The sequence below is a fragment of the Lipotes vexillifer genome, unplaced genomic scaffold, assembly GCF_000442215.2.
Source record: "Lipotes vexillifer unplaced genomic scaffold, Lipotes_vexillifer_v1.1 scaffold778, whole genome shotgun sequence".
In the NCBI taxonomy this organism is placed as follows: Eukaryota; Metazoa; Chordata; class Mammalia; order Artiodactyla; family Lipotidae; genus Lipotes; species Lipotes vexillifer.
The window spans coordinates 1,315,149-1,325,786 of record NW_006774127.1 but is presented as its reverse complement, the minus strand read 5'-3'; the positions used below and the strand labels follow the sequence as shown (position 1 = coordinate 1,325,786).

The 10,638-nt window shown below is 47.1% G+C and overlaps 1 protein-coding gene across 1 annotated transcript in view; it reads right to left on the bottom strand.

The window, feature by feature from the left end:
• The window catches only part of MYO10 (myosin X), a 223,371-nt gene that overhangs the window by 106,240 nt on the left and 106,493 nt on the right, over positions 1-10,638 (bottom strand). The window contains exon 4 of the mRNA XM_007448889.1: positions 1,673-1,860. Coding sequence (XP_007448951.1) covers positions 1,673-1,860 — 188 coding nt within the window. The remainder of the gene's footprint in view (positions 1-1,672; positions 1,861-10,638) is intronic.

The window sequence follows — 10,638 nt, the reverse complement described above, 5'->3', positions numbered from 1 at the left end:
AACGAAAAAAAAAAAAAAAAAAAAGAACACAGTCCTTGAAAGGAGCTGTGTGTGTGGCACCTGCAGGCACCATGACAGCGTGCCCGTGCCGGGGCGACGAGCAATGCCTGGAAAGTCCATGGCACGGCGTCCAAACGCAGCGGAAATGTTGGCCGTTATTCCTCATCCATCTTCAATCAGATGCCACGCAGGACAGTGTGAGCACCTCCCAAATGCCCTCCTTTCTCTCTCCTGGAGTTCCAAGGAGGGGCCTCCTCTGGCATGTCTGCCCCCCACTCCCTCCCCAAAGGAGGTGGTTTCTCTCGCAGGTGAACTAGCAGGAAGCGCTGGTCAGCTCCTCGCCATCTGGGAACTGGTTTCCACAGGGGTCCTGGCCACCAGTTACCTCTCTGTACCCCGACCAGGTGGGCCAGCCTGTCTGTAATTCGGGGCTCCCGACTGGCTGGGAGTCTAAAGCTGACATACGTACGGCACTCCATCTGCCTCCTGTGCCTTACTTCCAACTGGGTCGGAAATCCGGGGGCAGAGAGGGGGGTCTTATGTGTCATCCTCCCCAAATCCAAACACCCTTTCCCTTCCCGTTGAAACAGTAATAGCTGTTTCGCCACAAGTTGGGAAAGAAGATTTTGACATCTGTTTTTCGATGGCTTTCTAGCCCCATCAGCAGTTTTAGTAACACTGTCGGGTCTCAGTAACAGCCGAGCTCCATGAATGAGCGCCCAGAAGGACACATGAGGGAAGGGCTTGGACGTCCCACGGCACTCAGCACGTCTGCTTTGGATCTCATCCGGGGGTGCTCTGATCATCACTAGAACATGATTCCAGTATAAATAACAGGAGCCAATAGGATGTCACTAGAATACAGGCGATAAGACCCATTTGAATTACTCAATAAAAATTAAATATCTTTTTCCTACTGTACAGCACAGGGAACGATACTCAATATCCTGTAATAAACCATGATGGAAAAGAAAATGAAAAAAAGAATGTCTATACGTGTGTAACTGAGTCACAGTGCTGTACAGCAGAGGTGGGCACAGCATTGTAAATCAGCTACACTTCAAACAATCAATCAATCAGTCAAATATCTTTAAAGTAATACACTCTATTGATATATATTTTAGGAAGTTCCTAGAGTAAGTGTTTGGAGAGTGAGGCGTCTGGTAGTTTATTTTAATAAATGGGCAATACTCGGCTGAAACAGATGTCAAGACCCTTTTCCCTCAGCAGCCCCATGCAAAAAATTAATTGAAATAAGCACGCCTTTCTATCATTCCCTCAACATATAACATAGTAAGTCCCACTTCTGTGGCTAATTCAAAGGTCAACTTTAGGAACACACAATTAAAATCATTAAAAATTCTTAAATTGGGGAGATTCTAGAGTAATCTTCTCATACTGGCAAAAACCAAAACCTTGCTCCAACAGACAAGCATTCTGATGAGTGCTCTAGAATATATAAAATATTTTAAATTTGGAAGAACTATGCAATGTTTCTATAAGTCAACAGAAGGACCACGTCTGACCACTGGAACAAACCAAAGAATACCTCGTGTCTTTTGGAAGCTGTAGTTATCGGCCTATTCAAAAGGGAAAACTCCATCTGAGAAATCTGGGGGTTGATGCGCTAATAAGCGGGCTCCGTGTCTGTGGTGGCTGCTGGCTGGGTTACCTGATGAGGACGCACTGGTTGTCGTGGCGCTTCCACAGGCAGCGGTAGCACTCGTTGGCGATGGCGAAGACGTGCGGGGGCAGCTCACCCAGGTGGCATCTGCTGTAGCGCTCCATGGCGTCCCGTGAGTACAGGCCGGCGATGGTCTTGTAGGGGTTCACAGAAGCGATGATGGAGCCGATGTAGGTCTGCGAGGACAGGGGGTGGGGACACAGGGACCTGGGTTACAGGTGGCACTTGGGGCTGCGGGGGGGGGCGGGGAGTGGGTGGGCGCAGGATCTCACCCCCACCCACGCTGGGGCAGAGACAGAAGCAACTCAGCACGGCTCCACGCCCGGAGGGGAAGAGATGCCACCTCTCACACCGGAGCCGCTATCTGAGCTTTACCAGAATCCACCGAGTGTACGTTAAGGGGACCAGTGACTCCTGAGCCCCACTCACACATTTTTCCTTTACCTTTGGGGACAAATCTTGTGCAAAGGAATGAAGCCATTTCAAAGAGCACTGCAGTGAAAGGTAAACAAGAGAGAGGATGGTGACACAGTGAGGCCCAAATCCCTATTCCCCGGTGATCTCGTGGCTTCGATTCTCATCTAGTGGCTATTAGGGAATGGCAGGATTAAAGAAATAAGAGAAACAGGGCGGGGTGGTGGATGAAGAGTTACTGCTTAATGGGTACAGGGTTTCTGTTTGGGATGGTGAGAAAGCTCTGGAGGTAAGACAGTGGTTATGGTTGCACAACATTGCAAATGTATTTAGTACACTGAACTGTACACTGAAAAACAGCCACAACGGTAAATTTTATGTTACATACCTTTAACTTTTAAAAAGCAACAAGACCACTTTGAAAGCACTAGGTATTCTTTCAGTAATCTCAAACACTGCATGAAGTGCCATGTAACTTATCTGGAAAATAGCTGACTGGCAATCTTATCTTTTCTGGAACCAAATCCAGGCCAGAAATTAAGCAAAATCTTCAGGGCAGCAAAACAGAGGCTACAGCGTTATTAAAGCAAAATGCCTCATGCCTCCTCCATATGGACATAAACTACTCATTTGTCTTTCCTCAAGAAAGGCTAACGAAGTTTGATTGTCAGACACAAGTGAAGCAGCAGATGAGAAGGGGTGGGGATAGGACCCTGCAGCCACCACCACCTACCTGCCAGCTTCTGTGGTGTATACACTGCACCACGGGCTTGATGGAGAGCTATGGGCTGATTCTGCCCCCTCCCCCAACTCACGCATTGAAGCCCTAACCCCCAGTACCTCCAAATGCAAGTACACCTGTAGACAGGACCTTTAAAGAGATGATTAAATTAAAATGAGGCTGTTCAGGTGGGCCCTAATCTCGTCCTTACATGAAGATGGAATTTGGATACACCAAGAAACACTGGGGACATATGTATGTGCACAGGAAGACTATGTGAAGAAACAGGAAGAAGGAGGCCGTCTGCAAGCCAAGAAAGGAGTCCTCAGGAGAAACCAACCCTGCTGACACCTTGATCTCAAACTTTTGAGCCTCCAGAGCTGTGAGAAAATAAACGTCTGTTGTTTCAGCCAGCCAGTCGGTGGTCTTTTGTCACGGCAGCCCGAGCAGACTAACACACAGGGCCTGACCCTTTCGCCACTCACAATAACCCTAGGAGGTTCACGGTGTTACTACACCTACTTTTCAGAGGAGGAAATTGAAGCAGAGTGATAAAATTTTGCATTCGGCCACATAGCCAGTAAGTGGTAGAGGTGAGATGTGAATGCAGGCAACCTAATTCCAGAGCCTTCTCTTCACATTCACTGGCAGGGGGTGGCAACACAGCACAGCACAAGAAAAGCAAGAAACACTGGACAGAAAGTCTAAACATCCTGAGTGCATCTGTACCATATTACAGCAATTTGTAATCATTTATATTCACAGTGACTGCCAGGAACATCAAGTATCGTGTGTCCCGTCTTAACTGTTTTCAAATGTAAGGAGGTCTATAACATGTTTTGGAAATATTTTGAACCAAAACAAGGCTAAAAAGGTCAAAGAGTTATTACTATGTGACCCAACAGTTCTACTCCTAGGTATGCACCCAAAAGAATGAAAAACTGGTACTCCAACAAATACACAGCAGCATCATTCGCAAGAGCCTGATGTTGGACACAACCCAAATGCACATCATGAGACAGATGGGTAAACAAGATGCGGTACACATGCACACAATGGAATATTATTCAGTTGTGCAAAGGAAATGAAGTACTGATACGGGCCACAACGTAGATGAACCCTGAAAACACGACACTAAGTCAAAGAAGCCAGATACAAATGTTCACACATCCAGAGCAGGTAAATCCACAGAGACAGAAAGCCTGGTGGTAGTTACCATGGGCAGAGGGGAGGGTGGGGCGAGGCAGGACTGGGGGGGTGACTGCTTTGCAGGTACAAGGTTTCCATTTGGGTGATGAGAACATTTTGGAACTAGACAGAGGTGCTGGTTGTACAACACTGAATGTACTAAATGCCACTGAATTTATTGTTTTCTCTTATATAAATTTCACTTCAATTTTTAAAAAATTAAAAGATCTGGAGCTTTCATGTATGAATGTTCAGGTCTTTGGAAACCCCCTCTCTCTAGAGAGGCCACTTTTCCCTGTCATAGCACCGTGGGGAGGATGTGGCCAGAAAGAAAGGGGGAAGCTTTTTCCTCTGGGGAAGGAAAGGGTCCTACTTCTAAAGGAGAGCAGAGAACCACATGGTTCCCTGGAGGATGCCAGACACCCTCCATCAACACCTTGGCCACAGGTGCTCGTGGCTTCTTTTACATCGACTGTTTGCACAGGTGAGGCAGGCAGGTACGTGATGCTTGAGGCTCTGGGTGTCTGGCCCCTTTCTCTGGTTGGTCTAAAACGTTAGGCCTATTTCTACCTTTCCAGTAGTTGTATGCATTATTATTTTTATTCTGTGAAATATCAAGACTGTCCATTTTCCTGTGAAACATGTTCTTTTTCCTACTTTGGCAGAAGTCAGGACAGTCAGTGCCGTCCGTCTTTATACAGATAGGTAGGCGTGCTGCCAATCTCCTTTCTTAGCTACAAGTAAAACAGAAAAGCCAGTCAGGGCATCAACTTGACTATTAAATTTAAGTAATGTTAGAAGAGTAATCCATCACGAACATATCTTTTTAAGAAAATAACATGCCTAAATCGTGAAAATTTTTGCACTCCCCATTCATAACATATGTGTATGGTGGTCGTAAAATTCTGAGATGAGACTTTTTAAAAATGTATTGATTCACTCATGAAAAACATCATAACCTTTTACTAAAAGCTTTCCTCTGAAAGGGATTATTTTGGTCAAAACCTCGTAGGCATGCTACCCCTTCCTGGTTGGGGAACCAGTCTCCCAGCATGGCTTAGGGCAGGGGTCCCCCAGCCCCGGGCCGTGGACCGAAACCGGCCTGCAGCCTGTTAGGAACCAGGCCACACAGCAGGAGGTGAGCGCCGGGTGAAGCTTCATATGCCGCCCTCATCACTCACATTACCGCCTGCACCATCACCCCCCACCCCATCCCCGTCCGGGGAAAAACTGTCTTCCACGAAACTGGTCCCCGGTGCCAATAAAGGTGAGGGACTGCTGGCTTAAAGTATCACTCACCCTGACAGCGTGCATGACGTGGATTTCGTATGGGGGCAGGACACCCAAGGCTTGTTAGCAAAGATGAAGACAGAACAGCCACAACGGTCTCAACGCCTAGTTTCGCTTTTGAGTAATTCACATGGTACTTGGCCCAATGGAGTAGCTGGAAGGTGCTTCAGAAGGACAATGTGGTCGGCGGCGTGGCAGTTACAGATGACACACGTCTGCCTCGCACCCAGTCCCCGGGGTTTCCAGAGGAATGAAGCCGGCCTCTCTGAACAGCAGACGGTCAGCACTGAGGCAGTCCCCAGAGTGGCAAGGACTCTGCTGGCGGTCACGCTGGGTGGACCCGCTAATGCATCACGTACCTTCCCAGACCGAGCCCGGTCACTGCCGCGCAGTGGGAGCTGGTGGCCCGTGAGCTGATGCCCAGCCAGGGTCTCTGGCTCAAAAATCATTCCAACACGTCTAAAGACTGTTCCACTGTTGAGTCGCCATCTTATATAATTTGTAGCTGACAGTAACTTCAACCAGTGGACTCACGTGTGCCAAAAGGGACAGCAAAAAACCGGACTGAATTTGAGCCCAAACTCAATAACCTGATATCTCTCCTTTAAAAAAAAAACAAAACAACAACTAAAGAATACATAAAGTGTGTGTTTGGCTGGTATGGAGAAAGAATCCAAGTTTTTAATAGTTATTTTTTAAGATTATAGGAAACCTTGCCTCATTTAGAGTTAAAAATGTCTCCTACTGTAAGTACCTCCACTTAGTTCCAGACATAAATCAGGCTCTTAGAACACGAATGCACACGTTTTACTGTTTCACCTTCTCACTAGTGACCTGAGTCATTTCTTAACAGGCTTGTCACCAGATTTTCAATGACAATTAAGTCTACAGGTTTCCAAAACAGCTTTACTGACATTTCAGAACTGTGGGACACAGAGGACAATCTGACCTATGCAGACACACTGTCGCACACCCTCATTTGCTCCGACATAACCTTGACCTGTGGGCAGCGCAGAGGCCACGCTTCTGCCTCTTCTGACAGAGGAAGGAACAGAGCCAGTGAGTGAGGGTTAGGGCAGGATCCTGGATCCTGGTTGTGGGGTGCTGCCCTCGGGTCTGTGATGACGCCCTTCCCCACTCACCTACGTACAGCATGGAATCGTCCCAGACTCTCCAGCCACGTCGCCAGTGGCCACCGTCTCCATGTGCTGTACACCCCACTTTCAATTAACTCTAGAATCAACCCCCTTTTTCTCCATCTCCACTGCCCTGGCCTCACTTGCTCAGATGTCCCCGAAAGCCTCCTTTCCCACTGATCTCCCACTCGGTCTTGCATGTTCAATCCCAGCTTCACATGTGACAAATGAACATCTGAAAACAAAAACTCTCCTGCGTAAAACTCTTCAAATAGCTCCCACAGTCTTCAGGGCCGACCCACAGGAATATTCAGGAAGCCAGTCTGAGCACCCAAGGCCTAATGAATGATTCTCCTAACAGTTCCAGGAGTGCGGACCGCTTCAGCTACTTAACTCATTGAGTTTTCATTGTTTGTGCCCATACTCGTGCCAAACGGTACTTCTGAATCTCCCTAAAAGGAATGTGTCAAACAACGTGGCAGCAAGAGTCACAGTTCCTAATGGTTTATTCAAATTAGATGAAATGGTTGAGGTCTATCAGCAAAAATAATTACAGCCGGGGCACCTCTATCTTCTCTCCCCCTCCCCTGAACATACCACTCTGCATGGATTATTCTGTCATTAAAACAAAGGCTGCATGGGTAAGAGATGTGTGAAATAATAAGGAAAGTTCAACATGTAATGTAAGTAAATATGGAAACTGGGAATGGAGGGTGCAGAAGAGCCGAGCTGTAAGTTAAGTACCAAGTGAGGCAAAGATACAATGCAGTAGAAATCCTAAGAGTTGTGAGACAACAGTGTGTTCCATGCTCGTACCATTGGTCACTCTCTAAAAAGGTATTTTTTATTACTGCCCCCCAAACCAACATGATAACGCCATGCACTTGGCAACTCTGGATACGTGCAACTCTCAAACACCAGGAGGGGCCAGGTGCTGGTTTCCTCATACTGGATTCCAAATTCCACGAGAATAAATCTCCTGGTCATCTTAACGGCTTTTCAGAAATAGAAAGTATATACTATTCTGAAGCACGTAAAAATTTTTTTCTAGTCAGAAAAGTTCCACATAACTCACCAAAAAAATACATTTCCTTGCCCATTTTAATAACCTGGAACAGCTGCAGTGCCTATTGCTATGAAACACTGGGAGAAATGCGCTGCACTGCTTCAGTGCAGAATCTACCAATTCAAGGTTTTCAAAAGGCATAAGCGTATAATACCTATATCTAGTCCCCCACCAAAAACAATTGAGCATAACTAAGAACACTAAAAGTGACCCAGTGGCCTCAGATGCACTCTGCTGGTAGAAACGGAGGATCCATGTTACCGTTGGGAAGTCACTATTCCAACACAGGAAGAAATGATGGAGACAGCAAGATTTGGTCAAGTTCGAAGACCTGAAGTCCTCACCCTGGACCTACCTTCCCTGGTACACTGCTTAACCCCTCTAGGCTCGAGATTCCAATCAGGAATAGTAGCAGGTCCTCTGTTACCCCACCTGATTACCATGTGAAAGTATTACGTTAAGTCACAGGCATGTATTATAGTTTTCGTTAATGAAAACAAAACTACAATGGCTTTTCATCATGTGGGTCTGAAAAGCTGGATGGAGATCAAGTAATCTGAAATGCACTAGGGAAACTGGTTCAAGTCAGTGCCACAACTCTTCTAAAGGGAAGGACTTGTTAAGAAGTGGGAACCGGGCTTCCCTGGTGGCACAGTGGTTAAGAATCCACCTGCCAATGCAGGGGACACGGGTTCAAACCCTGGGCCGGGAAGATCCCACATGCCGTGGAGCAACTAAGCCCGTGCACCACAACTACCGAGCCTACGCTCTAGAGCCCGCGAGCCACAACTACTGAGCCCACGTGCCACAACTACTGAAGCCTGCACGCCTAGAGCCCGTGCCCCTCAACTAGAGAAGCCACCGCCATGAGAAGCCTGTGTACCGCAACGAAGAGTAGCCCCCGCTCGCCACAACCAGAGAAAAGTCCACGTGCAGCAATGAAGACCCAACGCAGCCAAAAATAAAATAAAAATAAAATAAATCAATTAAAAACAAAAAAAAGTGGGAACCACTAGCCAGATTTACTCCTCACCCACCCACCGTTCTCTTTCCTTCTCTCTCGACCATCACAGCTAAACATAGCCATGACTTACTTCCCCAGATCTCTACCTTGAATGCAGATTCAGTTTTAAAGTGCAGATCTGTATACTCAGCGGCCTGCTTGGGCATCTCCACTTGGATGCCCCTAAGCCCAAACTCAACATGGACAAGGCTGAGCTCCCCCAAACACCTGCCTCTTCTCACACAGTCACATCTTCCCAAATGGCACCACGGTCTACCCAAACGGTTGATCCAGAAACCTAGCAGTCATCCTATAAAAGTCAGCCTACTGCCCGCCCCCAAACCCAATCAAACACCTAGACTCTACCCCTTAGTATGTTTCATACTCCAGCTCCCCCAGGATTGGTTTGGAATCTCATCACTTCCCATCCGGTTCGCTGGTCACCTCTCCTCCTAGACCGGTTATACCTGCTGGACTCATCCATCACCTGCAGCCAGACTGAGTTTTCCCAAAACTCACCTTTGACACTGTCCCCTACCAGCCTTCATAAATGAATTCAAGGTCACTAACTCACACACAGTGCCCTTCTTCAACTGCTCTTGACCATCTTGCCAGCCAGCTGCACGCAACCTTCACTGCAGCATCTTGGATGTCCCGCAGCTGGACAAATGCATCACGTTATTTGAAATCTGTGCTCGTGCTGATCTTCTGCCAGGAATGAGCCACCCTCCCTCTTGGATGAATTCCTCTAGGAATTCCTTCAAAACTCGGCACGGTTAGTGCCTCAGCTGGAAATTATTTTCTGACCCCCTCGTACCTCTTCCTGCGCCGATGCTCATTCTTTGTGTCCCCAGCACTTTTATCACACTCATCGTCACCCTGAGCTATTGTCAAAGATTTGCTGTGTCTGCATTCATCAATAAGCTAGGAGGTCCTGGTGGGACAGTGCCTTTCATTTATTCAATCTTTCAAGAAACAATTACCACGAGCAAGATGAATTTTGCATACCTGGAGTCTCACACACAGCCTGGCACACAGGCAGGGCTGAATGAACATAGATATATTAGGGGCACACAAATTCACTGCCAATCCACCAAACAGGTTCCTGTTTTAACTGCATTCTCGTGCTCTACAGCCACCTTCTCCCTAACAAAATTACTTGCCATCCCTGTCCAATTAAACAATTAAAACCGTTAAGTGTGCAAGTTGGTTGAAAAGAAAACTTGATCACAACCGATAACTCAAGATGTTACTAAATTCAAGCTCTTATATTTAGAAATGACATTTCCATTTAATCTGAGTGAATTTCTGACTCATATTCCCTCCTTCTTGAAAGGAATCTGACCCAAAAGAGGCAGGAAGGGGAAAAAAAAATTAACAAAAACAAAGTTCCTAATTGCCGCCATCATGTGCCGATGTAGAAATGGCAACTCGGGAGCATAAATGTTTGGTCAAGTTTAAAAATACACAGATTCAGACAGATGGTTACAATCATCTTCTGGCAACACCAGTCTTGATTTCATGTGAAAAAAAACACCCTGACAAACCACACTGTATTCAGCTGTTCCTGGTATGAGACAAATGCCAAGCCTGCTGGCCATCCGGTCTTCGGGCCATCTACGAGAGGCGCACTGTTACTTGACACTGGCTTTGGAAAGGGACGGAAAACAACCCCCAAAAATCTTCTCTGGGAAGACTGAACTCAAGGAAATGAATCTCAGCTTTAGATTTGCAGGCCGGCAACAGTGAACTCCACAGCCTGCCCTGCCCGGCGTGAACACTGCAGGCAGCCCAGGTGAACTCACTTGCAATCCACACGTCGTCTCCAACCGGCTGCTGCCTGCCAACACCTTTTGCAGGCTTCGAAGTTAATTCAGGAACAACGTCAAACACATTTACAGATTCGGTCTGGAAGGCCACCTAACCAGAGGAGTATATTTTTGAAACACCTAAAAATACGTGAGCTGTGAAGCATCTTCTGTGCTTACACCAGCATTTATCTTTAGACACAGCCCCACTTCTTCAAATGGGCTCGTAGGACTCTCAGCTCTGCCCCGTTTGTTTGGCAAGACCAACAAACGAACCCACGAGGTGGGTGGAACAGAGCAGGGCTTCCTCTGGAGCCCCCCCCCCCCC